General features: G+C 36.9%; 1 protein-coding gene across 1 annotated transcript in view; it reads left to right on the top strand.

Annotated features, from left to right (window-relative positions):
• The window catches only part of PGR (progesterone receptor), a 112,143-nt gene that overhangs the window by 93,258 nt on the left and 5,453 nt on the right, over positions 1-13,432 (top strand). The window contains exons 5-6 of the mRNA XM_070384312.1: positions 1,977-2,121; positions 3,695-3,825. Of these exons, the coding sequence (XP_070240413.1) occupies positions 1,977-2,121; positions 3,695-3,825 (276 nt within the window). The remainder of the gene's footprint in view (positions 1-1,976; positions 2,122-3,694; positions 3,826-13,432) is intronic.

Below are 13,432 nucleotides of genomic sequence, written 5' to 3'. Positions count from 1 at the left end.
AAAGATGGGAATAGCAGGAAGTACATGAAGGAAAGATAGCCTTTTCTGTTTACTTTGAGATTATTAACCAAATCAGGAAATAAAATTATTTTATACTTGAGATCTAAAGAATTAAGTTTGACTCTTGAAATAGGTCCTTTGTAAGTGGACTTCAGCAGAGTCTTAGAAGGAATAGATGTTATTTAAAAAGTTTTATAGAACGTGGTTGATGATCCTACCAAAATGTTTGTTTTCTTTATACCTTTAATGAAATATTTCACCCACTTTTACTGTTTCAAGTACTCAAGTACAAATAATTTAGAGTTTTATATCTTTTGCTCCATATGTCCCCATACCTCTAATTCCTATGGAAATGGATCTTCCACTGGTCCCTCAAACACGTCCAAAGCTTTCTTATTTTCTCTCTCGCCTGTTTTTTCTCCTTTATTTTGTCTCAGTAATGCTGTTATCATCATCATGCACCATTCAAGTAAAAACTGAAACATCTATTTGACTTCCTCTTTTTCCAATCTGTATATATTCAGTTGCCAATTTCTTTAATTTTACTCTTTAAAACTTTCTCCTATGTGCTCTATCTTCTCTACTCCTACCTGTTGACTTATTTCGAGCTTTTATCATCTCTCTCCTGGACTTTGGCAATAGCTCCCAATTTCTCTCCCTAACTTCAGACCTTTTCCCTTGAACACATCCTCCACATGGCTGCCAGTGAGCCCTGCATAGTGTAAATCAGGCTATATCACTCCCCTTGCTGCTTCATAGGCATGCAAGACCACCCATGATCCAACACCAGCCCACGCCTCCAAACACCTCTTTGCCTTACCCTCCTTTACGTTATCAGTGCTGAACTGGTTATCTTTCCCCAAGCAGGCAAAAAGAGAATTGGAAAGAGCTGGGAAAAAACGCTGACTATGTAAGTCACGATGCATTTGCCCTTTTCCTGCCATTCTTCCTCTGCCACCAAGACCAGAGAAAATCTAAAAGGGAGAGGTTGTGAAGGTGTGAAAGACCAGGACACTCACACCACACACACACACCACACACACACCCATATACATACAGACTTTAAAGCTCTTGAGCCATAGGGGAGTTTAAAATGAAACTGGATTAAGTTTCAGAAAGCAAAAGTGATCAGAAACCTGTGGAATCCACTCAAACTTTAATTAAGAGTTGTTAAAGAGAAATTAGAGGTAGCAAAACTGAAAACAGGGGTTTTACAAAATAAACCAATTTATGTTTAAATCCCAAAGAGTTGAGATTCCTCAGCAGTCTGACTTTCTTCTGGCATTATCTCTGTCTGGGGCAGTTTTCCTACTCTCTCTACTGCCTGGTGGATTCCTTCTTACCTACTCTATCTTTTAAGATTCTTTTTAGGGTAAGGGTTTTGTCTTACTCATCTTTGTAACGCAGCATTTTAACACAGTGCCTGGTCCATAATTGACTCTCCATAAATAAATGTTGCATGAATGAATGATACATTTGATTTAATTAGCAAGTTCCCAGAAATGCTAAATCACAATGACTAATTTTAATGAATTCCAATCTCTTATCCTTTTTAATTTTTTCTGACTTTATTATTATTATTTCCTGATTTTTTTTTGTATATAAATATTTTGACTGAAAACATTACCCTTGTTGTTGTTGTTCCGTTGCTAAGTCGTGTCCAACCCGTTGCAACCCCATGGACTGTAGCACACCACGCTTCCCTGTCCTTCACTATCTCCCAGAGTTTTGCTCAAACTCGTGTCCGTTGAGTCGATGATGCCATCCAACCATCTCATCCTCTGTCACCCTCTTCTCCTCCTGCTCTCAATCTTTCCCAGCATCAGGGTCTTTTCCAGTGAGTCAGCTCTTTGTATCAGGTGGCCAAGGTATTGGAGCATACCCTACTTACATCTGTTTTCAAATGTTTATTTTTCAGGTTTTGACATAGTGATTTTTGACACAGGGATCATTCTATTTTTAAATTTGTTTTGTAGGTTTTCGGAACTTACATATTGATGACCAAATAACTCTCATCCAGTATTCTTGGATGAGTTTAATGGTATTTGGACTAGGATGGAGATCTTATAAGCATGTCAGTGGACAGATGCTATATTTTGCGCCTGATCTAATACTAAATGAGTAAGTAGTAATTTGACTTTTGTTGTTATTATTATCAAAAGTGTATATGTAGGATAATCTTGAAAACTACATTTCAGTAGATGATCATACACCCAGTGTCCTAAATAATAAAAATTTCCTGAAATGTTTCTTGGAACTACCTCAAAATATAACTTGAACTGACAATATTAGTAAAAATGTATTATCTGTGATTTGCTATTTAGAGCTTTTTCTTTTATTTCAATATATAGTAGTTGTTACAAATAAAAATTTCTTAAACTTCAGAAATGTATCAAGAAATACATTTGGTCTTCTTAAAGACCAAATAAATGTTTAGTTTATCAAGTTAAAATTTTTACATTGGCAGTAATGAAGATAATGAAGTAAAAGAGGAATAATTTTGCTTAAAACTATTGACTTACCTTCAAAAAGTAAAAATATTATTTGTCTTCCTAGAGGATAAATTAGACTGGTAATTTATTTAAAACATTGAAAGATAATAAAAATCGAATCCAATTTGCTTGATTATATTGGAATTACTATAATTAACTTTCTACATATAACTTTAAACTGAATAAGAATCTTTTCATGAAAGTATTTGTACTGTCCTTAATTGAGTCTGTTGACTTAGAATTATATAAAATGATAAGTTATACTAAACTTTACTAAACTTACTAAATTTACTAAACTTACCAAACTTTACTAAACTTTAGAGATTGCAGGTAACTTTCATATATGTTATTCTATTTTATCCCACAGTCCCTTGAAATTTGTAAGGAATCAGCACCCTTTATTTCACAGTTCAGAAAACTAAGTCAGAGGAGACTTCGTAATTTGCCAAAGAATCCAAGTGATGGTTGGGATTAATTTTATCTCTCCTGAGTCAAATCTAGTTTTGTCTTGTTTTTCCCACCATTCCTGATCACTTCTTTGACTAGTGCAGATACTACAAAACAGTACATAGCTGAGAAAATACCTTAAGTAAATGCCCTTGGTATTTCAGAATTCATGTTTGTCTTGTCAATTATTTAATGCTGCTAATGTTCTCTTTTCTATATCACCATATATTTCCTCTAAAATCATTCACAGTGTAGCCATTTTACATGAATATTCTAAACTGAATGCACCGAAGTATTCTACACTATTCAATTTCTGTGAATTCACTCTCGCATTGGATTGCACACAAAATTTTACGTATTTTATCCACAAGGAAAAAAAATCAGTAAATAAATATTTTCTGAGTGTTTCTCAGCACCACATTTTTAACTGCTACAACTTTGCTCTCCTTTCTTGGGTTAGGTTTTTAAAATGTGATAGTAAAAGTGAATAGCAACATTAATCTTAGTTAATGTGTATTTAAAATAAACTTCCAACTTCAAAAATTTTTAACCTCAAAATCCAGTAGTGTGAGTAAATTTAGAAGACATTTAAAATTCCAAATATTGAGTTTGTTTATAAAAAGTCATGTTCAATAAATCAGGTAATAACTAAAACTCATAATCGCTCATAAATTACCTAAACTAGCTAAGACCCTGTGTGTGTTTATTTTTTTTTCACTGTTGGCTTTTCTTTTGTGTGTTGTGTGTGGTGCAAGACAGCGGATGAAGGAGTCATCATTCTATTCATTATGCCTAACCATGTGGCAGATCCCACAGGAGTTTGTGAAGCTTCAAGTCAGCCAAGAAGAGTTCCTCTGTATGAAAGTATTGCTACTTCTTAATACAAGTGAGTAAGTATAAGTAACTGAATGCAAGAGATTTACTTTTTCAATTTTTAATTCATTAAGGAAGTCTCAAACAACAGTACTATTGTATGATTATAGATGAGTTATGAATCTTAATGAGTTGGAAACTGCAAAAGAGAAGCACCTATAGACTATAATAAAGTTACCTCATATTTCTCAGATTTTATCTATCACCTAATACTAAAATAGCCCATCAAGTAAGCCAGTTTCTATTCTTTTTTTGGGTAAAACATGATTAAATAACTTTTTCTTATTCATCCAATTAACTATTATAAACTAATTAATACTGCATAAACACAGACTATGCTTCCCTTCACCCCCACCCTACAAAGGATTTACTCTATAAAACACACAGTTTTATTTGTAACTGTTCACTTTATGTCAGGATAGTCTAACAGTTATAACACATAACTGCAAGAATCAGTAGCATAATATAATAACAGTTTATGGACCACTCACAGTCAGTCCAGTGGGTTGGCCAAGAAAACCCAGGCTCCTTTCATCCAGAGGCTCTACCCTTTGTATCAGCTTGGAGCCTTCCATTTTATCTGACTAGAAGATGAGCACTGAGTAAGAGAAGGTTTGAAGACTAGATCTGGAACTATCTTCCACCCACGTTCTTTGGTCCACCCTAATTGCAGGAGAGCTAGGGAACGCCCCTTAGCTGTGTACCCCGAAGAAATAGCTCTGGTCACCACAAGAGTGGGCAGACGTCCATTCATTTATTCTCACACACAAAGAACATGTGCCCCCCTGCCTCCATGGATCTCCCAGGATCTGAGTGGAAAACTTTTTAAATTGCTTCCACCTTTTACCCCTTCCTGTGTCCTTCCCACACACAGGTAGACTCAACCTTGACTGTTTGAATTGGTTCCTCCTTCAGTCATTGTGATTTGAAAGGAAACCACAGAGAGCTAAGAACTGAGGGTAGAAAGTGAGACAGGAGTCTTTCTCAGAAAAGATTTCTGCAAGGATTTCCTTCTAGAGGCATGAATCTTACATGGTAAGGCCAGGGGAGCATATCAAGAGGAAAGGCAGAAAAGCTGAACTCTTAAGAAGGCAGTTTACCTCATGAAGTCTGTGCCCAGACACAGATTAATACAGGATCTAGGGAACCATAGCCTTTTACCCGACCCTTGGAAACTCTATCGGGAACACAGACCTTCAAGCATAATTTGATTAAAAAAAGCACAACGTAGACAAAGGAATTGATATGGGACTGGCCAACAGTCAACTGAAAGAACTTTAATAATGCAGCAGTTAACTCCTGTCAATTCTTTTCTTGGTCGTAATGAATTCAATAGTAGATATATCATAGATGGTCCTAGGTCTCCCAAATTAGTTGATAGCATTAACATAAAACTGTATTTATGGGTAGGCTACATTATGCAGGGAGCCAAAGAAGCCCTAAACCTCAGTAGCTTTCAAAAAGTTTAAGTACTTATTCTCCTTACTATATTTTCACTGCAGATCTACAGGGAGACTTCATTGTTATCGCTCAGGTGTTCAGGCAGATGGAGGCAGCGTCTTGACACCTGCCTCCATAATCACTAGAGCAGTGCTAAGGGAAGGCAGTTGTAAGGAAAGGAAGGGAGATACACATGACTCCCACTCACATACCATGGAAGGCAAGGCTTTCTGCCATTTGCAACTTTAAGAAAAGGGAAAATCATGTACTCAGTGAATAGTACTATGTATATAAACATATATAAATTATTTAGTATTATATGTAATAATCTGTGTAATAAAATCTACAAAAATTTTAATGGGATTTTGAGGAGACACTTGGCACAGCTATTGAAACTCATCTTTAAATCTCAAAAAATAGGTAAGTATTACAAAAAAATGGGGATAGGGAGAGAATTAGAAAGTTAGAATAATTAATAATGTGGAAAATACATACTCTGAATTCTTAGTCAAATCAGACTGTATATACTAGAACTTTATATCCTATAATGGAAACAGTAGAAGTCTTTGAGTATGGAACAAATAAATATTGTTGAGAAAATAAGCTTTATGTTTGAGGAAAACTTAGTTTGAATATTTAGCTCAAATTGTATCCTAAAATAAGTGGCTCATAGTTGTAAACACTTTAGCTTGTTAAAAATAAGCTAAAAGGAATAAAAATGAGAAATCTCAAAGAATACTTTTTAAAAATATATGCAATAGAAAAGTTGGCCAAAGAAAAGTTCAATGACTTGATAAGAATTTAAACCACCCATTTGCCATTAAAAATTAAAATACAGATATCCAGGAAAATATGGCAGGTTGAATACACACTTTAATCATTGTTCCTTTTAAACTACATAAAACTATTAGTCAAGGGATTTCTTTAAAAATAAAATAAAGTAAATAAAATGAAAGAAATATCAGTAGCAATAAAATCCCACAAGCCAGCAAGCAGAAACTAATTTAGTGTACCTGAGAAAGTGGAGGGCTTCCCGGGTGGTTCAGTGGTAAAGAACCTGCCTGCCAGGAGACACAGAAGATGCAAGGTTCTGTCTTTGGGTCAAGAAGATCCTCTGGAGGAGGAAATGGCAACCCGCTCCAGTATTCTTGCCTGGCAGAACCCATGGACAGAGGAGCCTGGCAGGCCACAGTTCACGTGGTCTCAAAGAGTCAGATGTGACTGAATGAGAAAGTGGTTTCTAAGCCAGAAGTAAGAAAAGTCAAAAAGCAAGTACCGTGATTTGTATCACTGAACCTCTAACATGTTTTGCAGTTAGTGATAACAGTGATCTTTTTTTTTTAATGAGAGTGAAAGTAGAATTAAAAACACCAAGTTCTCTTGAAAATGTGTTTCTAAATATCCACCAATGTTGCAGTTGTTCTGCAACTAAGGCAGAGATTGTAGGTTTATTCCCTGAAGAGGATGTAACAGAAGGCAGTTGGGTTGGTGGACTGCAGGCACTGATGAGGGTGAAGGGGGATAGTGTGAACAGATTAAGATTATATACCAAATGTTGAGACAACACCCTCCAAAATCACCAGTCCTCTAGAACACTGTCATCCAGGTTTATATAGGAAAATGATAGGAAAATGAAAGGATTTGGACAGCAAGGAGATCCAACAAGTCCATCCTAAAGGAAATCAGTCCTGAATATTCATTGGAAGGACAGATAGGAAAATGAAAGATTCTTTTATAAAGAATTTATTAAGCTAGAAAAAAAAAAAAAGAACTAAATATGCTAATAGCAAGGCTTTCTCTTTGAAATAGCTCAGCCAGAATGCCCTACACTAAAGCTTACAGTCTATAATGACTACTCATTCAAACAGAACTAGCAATCAGCTTTTTAGTTTCCATGCTTGAATATAAATAAACAACAAGGGCATCTGAGGAAGGTCTTTGGTATCAAACATAAAGACAAAATAGAAAAATAATTTAGAGGAAAGAGAGACCATGGAGAAATTTAAAAGCTATCCTTCGTTGTTGTTGAGTCACCCAGTCATGTCCGGCTCTTTGCGACCCCATGGACTGCAGCACGCCAGGCTTCCCTGTCCTTCACCATCTCCCAGAGCTTGTTCAAACTCATGTCCATTGAGTCAGTGATGCCATCCAACCATCTCATCCTCTGTCATCCCCTTCTCCTCCTGCCTTCAATCTTTCCCAGCATCAGGGTCTTTTCCAGTGAGTCAGGTCTTCGCATCAGGTGGCCAAAGTATTGGAGTTTCATTTTCAGCATCAGTCCTTCCAATGAATATTCAGGACTGATTTCCTTTAGGATGGACTGGTTGGATCTCCTTACTGTCCAAGGGACTCTCAAGAGTCTTCAACACCACAGTTCAAAAGCATCAATTCTTCAGCAGTCAGCCTTTTCATGGTCCAACTCTCACATCCATACATGACTACTGGAAGTGAAAGTTGCTCAGTCGTGTCTGACTCTTTGTGACCCCATGGACTATACAGTCCATGGAATTCTCCAGGCCAGAATACTGGAGTGGGTAGCCCTTCTCTTCTCCAGGGGATCTTTACAACTCAGGGATCAAGCCAGGTCTCCGGCATTGCAGGTAGATTCTTTACCAGCTGAGCCACAATTACTACTGGAAAAACCATAGCTTTGACTAGACAGACCTTTGTCAGCAAAGTAACATCTCTGCTTTTTAATATGCTGTCTAGGATGGTAATATCTTTTCTTTCAAGGAGCAAGCATCTTTTAATTTCATGGCTGCAGTCACCACCTGCAGTGATTTTGGAGCCCAAGAAAATAAAGTCTGCCACTGTTTCCATTGTTTCCCCATGTATTTGCTATGAAATGATGGGACCGGATGCCATGATCTTCGTTTTTTGAATGTTGAGTTTTAAGCCAACTTTTTCACTCTCCTCTTTCACCTTCATCAAGAGACTCTTTAGTTCCTCTTTGCTTTCTGCCATAAGGGTAGTGTCATCTACATATCTAAGTGAATGAGTGAGTGAAAGTTGCGCAGTCATGTCTGATTCTTTGTGACCCCATGGTCTGTAGCCTGCCAGGCTCCACTGTCCATGGAATTCTCTAGGGAAGAATACTGGACTGGTTTGCCATTCCCTTCTCCAGGGGATCTTCCTAACCCAGGGATCGAACCCAGGTCTCCCACAGTGCAGGGGATTCTTTACCATCTGAGCCACCAGGAAAGCCCTATCTCCATATCTGAGGTTATTTATATTTTTCCTGGCAATCTTGATTCTAGCTTGTGCTTTATCCAGCCCAGCATTTTGCATGATGCATGACAACTACATGAAAGTTAAACAAGCAAGGTGACAGTATACAACCTTGTACTCCTTTCCCAATTTGGAACCAGCCCATTATTCCATGTCTGGTTCTAACTGTTGCTTCTTGTCCTGCATACAGTTTTTGCAGGAAGGAAGGAAGTTGGTCTGGTATTCCCATCCCTTTAAGAATTTTCCAGTTTATTTTGATCTACACAGTCAAAGGCTTTAGCATAGTCAGTGAAGCAGAAGTAGAGGATTTTCTGGAATTGTCTTGCTTTTTCTAAGATCCAGCAGATTCTGGCAATTTGATCTGTTGTTCCTCTGCCTTTTCTAAATCCAGTTGAACATGTGGAAGTTCTTGGTTCATGTACTGTTGAAGCCTCACATGGAGAATTTTGAGAATTCCTTTGATAGTGTGTGAGATGAGTGCAATTGTGCAGTAGTTTGAATATTCTGTGGCATTGCCTTTCTTTGGGATTGAAATGAAAACTGACCTTTTCCAGTCTTGTGGCCACTGCTGAGCTTTCCAAATTTGCTGGCATATTGAGTGCAGCACTTTCACAGCATCATCTTTTAGGATTTGAAATAGCTCAGCTGGAATTCCATCACCTCCACTAGCTTTGTTTGTAGTGATGCTTCCTAAGGCCCACTTGACTTCGCACTCCAGAATATATGGCTCTTGGTGAGTGATCACACCATTGTGATTATCTGGGTCATGAAGATCTTTTTTGTGTAGTTCTTCTGTGTCTTCTTGCCACCTCTTGTTAATATCTTCTGCTTCTGTAAGGTCTATACCATTTCTGTCCTTTATTAAGCCCATTTTTGCATGAAATGTTCCCTTGGTATCTCTAATTTTCTTGAAGAGATCTCTAGTGTTTCCCATTCTATTGTTTTCCTCTGTTTGTTTGCAGCGTTCACTTAGGAAGACTTTCTTATCTCTCCTTGCTATTGTTTGGAACTCTGCCTTCAGATGGATATATCTTTCCTTTTCTCCTTTGCCTTTCACTTCTCTTCTTTAGAAAGATAAAAGAACATATTCTATTCATGAAACAATACTGAATATATGAAAAAGGAATAACACAAAGAAAAGAATCCTAAAGTGCCTAGAGACTTACCCTTGCCTGGAAAATCCCATGGATGGAGGAGCCTGGTGGGCTGCAGTCCATGGGGTCGAAAAGAGTCAGACACGACTGAGCGACTTCACTTTCACTCTTCACTTTCATGCATTGGAGAAGGAAATGGCAACCCACTCCAGTGTTCTTGCCTGGAGAATCCCAGGGACGGGGGAGCCTGGTGGGCTGCCGTCCATGGGGTCACACAGAGTTGGACATGACTGAAGCGACTTAGCAGCAGCATAGGGGTGATGATCTGGAATATGGAAATAGAGCTTTAGCCCTATTTTCCATACTGTTAAGAATTCAAATAACAGCAATATAAGGGTGTCACTTAAGAAGGAAAGACCAAAATAAATAGTTGAAAAAATTGAAAGCATTGGCTTTCTGAGCATGGGAAAATTGGGGTTGCCTAGGTAGGACTCTTTGCCTTAATAAAGTTACAGCACTGATTAAATATTTTAAAACTGGGCTTTAAACCACAAACTTAGAAAATATATTTTAGTGCAAAAAAAATGAGTAAAAAACAGAAAAAAATTTTAAATAAAACCAAATTACTAATAAGCATTAAAAACTTATTCAACCTCACTAACAATTGGAGAAATGAAAATGAGATGATATTTTATTTTTCTGTCTAAAAAAAAAGATTACCCTAAATGAAAATTGCTCAGAACCAACCACCCAACATAAATAGTAAGAAGTGTTGATAATTTAGAAATATATATTTTGAGTGTTAAGAAAGTTAATACCTTTTACTCTAATAATTCCACTTATAAGAATATATCCTTTAAATATCATAAATGACATCATAGTGTCCGACTCTTTGCGACCCCATGGACTGCAGCACGCCAGGCTTCTGTGTCCATCACCAACTCCCAGAGCTTACTCAAACTCATGTCCATTGATTTGGTGATGCCATCCAACCATCTCATCCTCTGTTGTCCCCTTCTCCTCCTGCCCTCAATCATTCTCAGCATTAGGGTCTTTTCCAATGAGTCAGTTCTTCCCATCAGGTGGCCAAAGTATTAAGAGTTTCAGCTTCAGCATCAGTCCTTCCAATGAATATTCCGGACTGATTTTCTTTAGGAAGGACTTGTTGGTTCTCCTTGCAGTCCAAGGGACTCTCAAGAGTCTTCTCCAACACCACAGTTCAAAAGCATTAATTCTTCAGCACTCAGCTTTCTTTATAGTCCAACTCTCACGTCCATACATGACTACTGGAAAAACCATAGCTTTGACTAGATGGACCTTTGTTGGCAAAATAATGTCTCTGCTTTTTAATATGCTGTCTAGGTTGGTCATAGCTTTTCTTCCAAGGGGCAAGTGTCTTTTAATTTCATGGTTGCAGTTGCCATCTGCAGTGATTTTGGAGCCCCAAAAATAAAGTCTGTCACTGTTTCCACTGTTTCCCCATCTATTTGCCATGAAGTGATGGGACCGGATGCCATGATCTTAGTTTTCTGAATGTTGAGCTTTAAGCCAATTTTTTCACTCTCCTCTTTCACTTTCATCAGAAGGCTCTTTAGTTCTTCTTTGCTTTCTGCCATAACAGTGGTTTCATCAGCATATCTGAGGTTATTGATATTTCTCCCGGAAATCTTGATTCCAACTTGTGCTTCCTCCAGCCCAGCGTTTCTCATGATGTACTCTGCATATAAGTTAAATAAGCAGGATGACAATATACAGCCTTGACATACTCCTTTTCATGGAACCAGTCTGTTGTTCCATGTCCCGTTCTAACTGTTGCTTCCTGACCTGCATACAGGTTTCTCAAGAGGCAGGTCAGGTGGTCTTGTATTCCCATCTCTTCAAGAATTTTCCAGTTTCTTGTGGTCCACATAGTCAAAGGCTTTGGCATAGTCCATAAAGCAGAAGTAGATGTTTTTCTGGAACTCTCTTGCTTTTTTGATGATCCAGCTGAGGTTGGCAATTTGATCTCTGGTTTCTCTGCATTTTCTAAATCCAGCTTGAACATCTGGAAGTTCACATTTCACGTATTGTTGAAGCCTGTCTTAGAGAATTTTGAGCATTCCTTTACTAGCATGTGAGATGAGTGCAAGTATTGTTTATATTAGTAAAATATTGCATGATGTTGCATGATTCAAGTGTTGAATGATAAAATAATTAAATAACTTGCATTTACTACACATTTCTGTGATATTAAATTTTATGTGAGAATTAAAACATTCATATATGAACAATTTTTAATGATTTAATTATGTAAATATTCTCAATATAATATTAAAAATATCCCAAACTATTGGATTGTAGGATCTCAGGTGACTTATAATTTTCTTTGTATTTTCAGTATTTTTCAAAATTTTTCTAATTGATACACACTATTTTTAAATAACTAAATCAAAAATAAGTATTTTTTAAAGTATTCTCATCTAAAATAGCAAGCATATTGCTAAATGCCCTTGACTCACTCTCTCCCACTTGCCACTAATATATTTACAAGAAATGCTGAAAACCCACATATGGAATCAATAAGAATCTCAGAGAAAATTCTCCAGTCATGTAATGCTGAGTAATAATTAAGAAAACAATGAATTAATATAAAGAGCTCAAATAAAATAGAAATAACTTTTTACAGCTGGTTCATCATAGATCTGAAATCTAAGGAAGAGAGTAGAAAGGAGAATAATTTCAGAGATATCCCAGGAGCATGGGATGAGAGCCTAGTGATTAGATTATCATATCCTGGGAGCATGTTGTTAGTGGTTGATACTAATAGCATGAGGCAGGATGAGATTAGGCCTGATTTTCCTGAAGTAAGGATAATTGCTTCAAGTCTGGTCCTCAACAGGTAGATGGATAGTGTCGAAGGCTTTGGGTTACTAGTTTTCCAGCTCTTTAAAGCCCAATGAGAAAACAATACTTCAGTAATCAGAAGAAAAAATAATTTTATAGTCATGGTGAAGAGTGAGGGAGATGTGAAAATTGGTTGGGATTGTTAAAAAGAGTTATGGATGTTTAAAATAGTTGCTATATGAAGTAAAGGGAATAGGTTATGATACTATATGTTATAACACTATATGTTATGATACACATACAGTTAAGTTTACTAGGTAAATTAAAGAACATCTCAGCTTATTTTAGAGCCATATTAATGGATTATGCATTTGACTTAGCATCTGCTCAAAAGAGCATCTGACATTATTGTACATTCCTGTCTCAAATATTTAGTTTAAGTTTACAACTATACATATGCTGCATCTTTTTTGTTTTTTTGTCTCCTGACTATTGATACAAGAGAAAGTCATTGATGTCAAGACAGGCTTCAACATGATATACATACAGTTAAGTTTTCAGTTGGCGCAAAAGTGTCCTATTGCCCAAATTACCTAAGTCCCTTTTATACTGAGGATCTGAGCTCTTGAAGACTCTAAACCAGAGTTAACTCTTAGTTTCTATTGGCTTATTATCTCTGGCCTTCTTTTTCCAAGGGAAGTAGAAGTCAAGGTCTGTTGGGATACAGGGAATAAAGAAAGAGGTTTTTTAAAAGCTTTATTTATCTACCTTTGCTGGAGACATAGAGTTGACTTTGCTCAAATGAAGTACACTTCTCTCTAGAAATATTGCTAAAGGTGAAGATCATAAATATCTAGATGCATAAATCCATAGATTATGTGATTTTTCTTTCAGTAATCTGGATATAGTTGCAGAAACTTCACTTATGGTTGAAGATTTGTTTGTGGGACAGTTGTGACTGAAGTAAAAGGGAATAAAGGAGCTGGGAGTTCTGGTAATAGAGTTGCTAAAGAAACCAACCAGGACATCTCAGAC

Source organism: Bos mutus, chromosome 15, assembly GCF_027580195.1.
Source record: "Bos mutus isolate GX-2022 chromosome 15, NWIPB_WYAK_1.1, whole genome shotgun sequence".
In the NCBI taxonomy this organism is placed as follows: Eukaryota; Metazoa; Chordata; class Mammalia; order Artiodactyla; family Bovidae; genus Bos; species Bos mutus.
The sequence above is the reverse complement of the archived record's forward strand: the minus strand, read 5'-3'. Positions and strand labels throughout refer to the sequence as shown.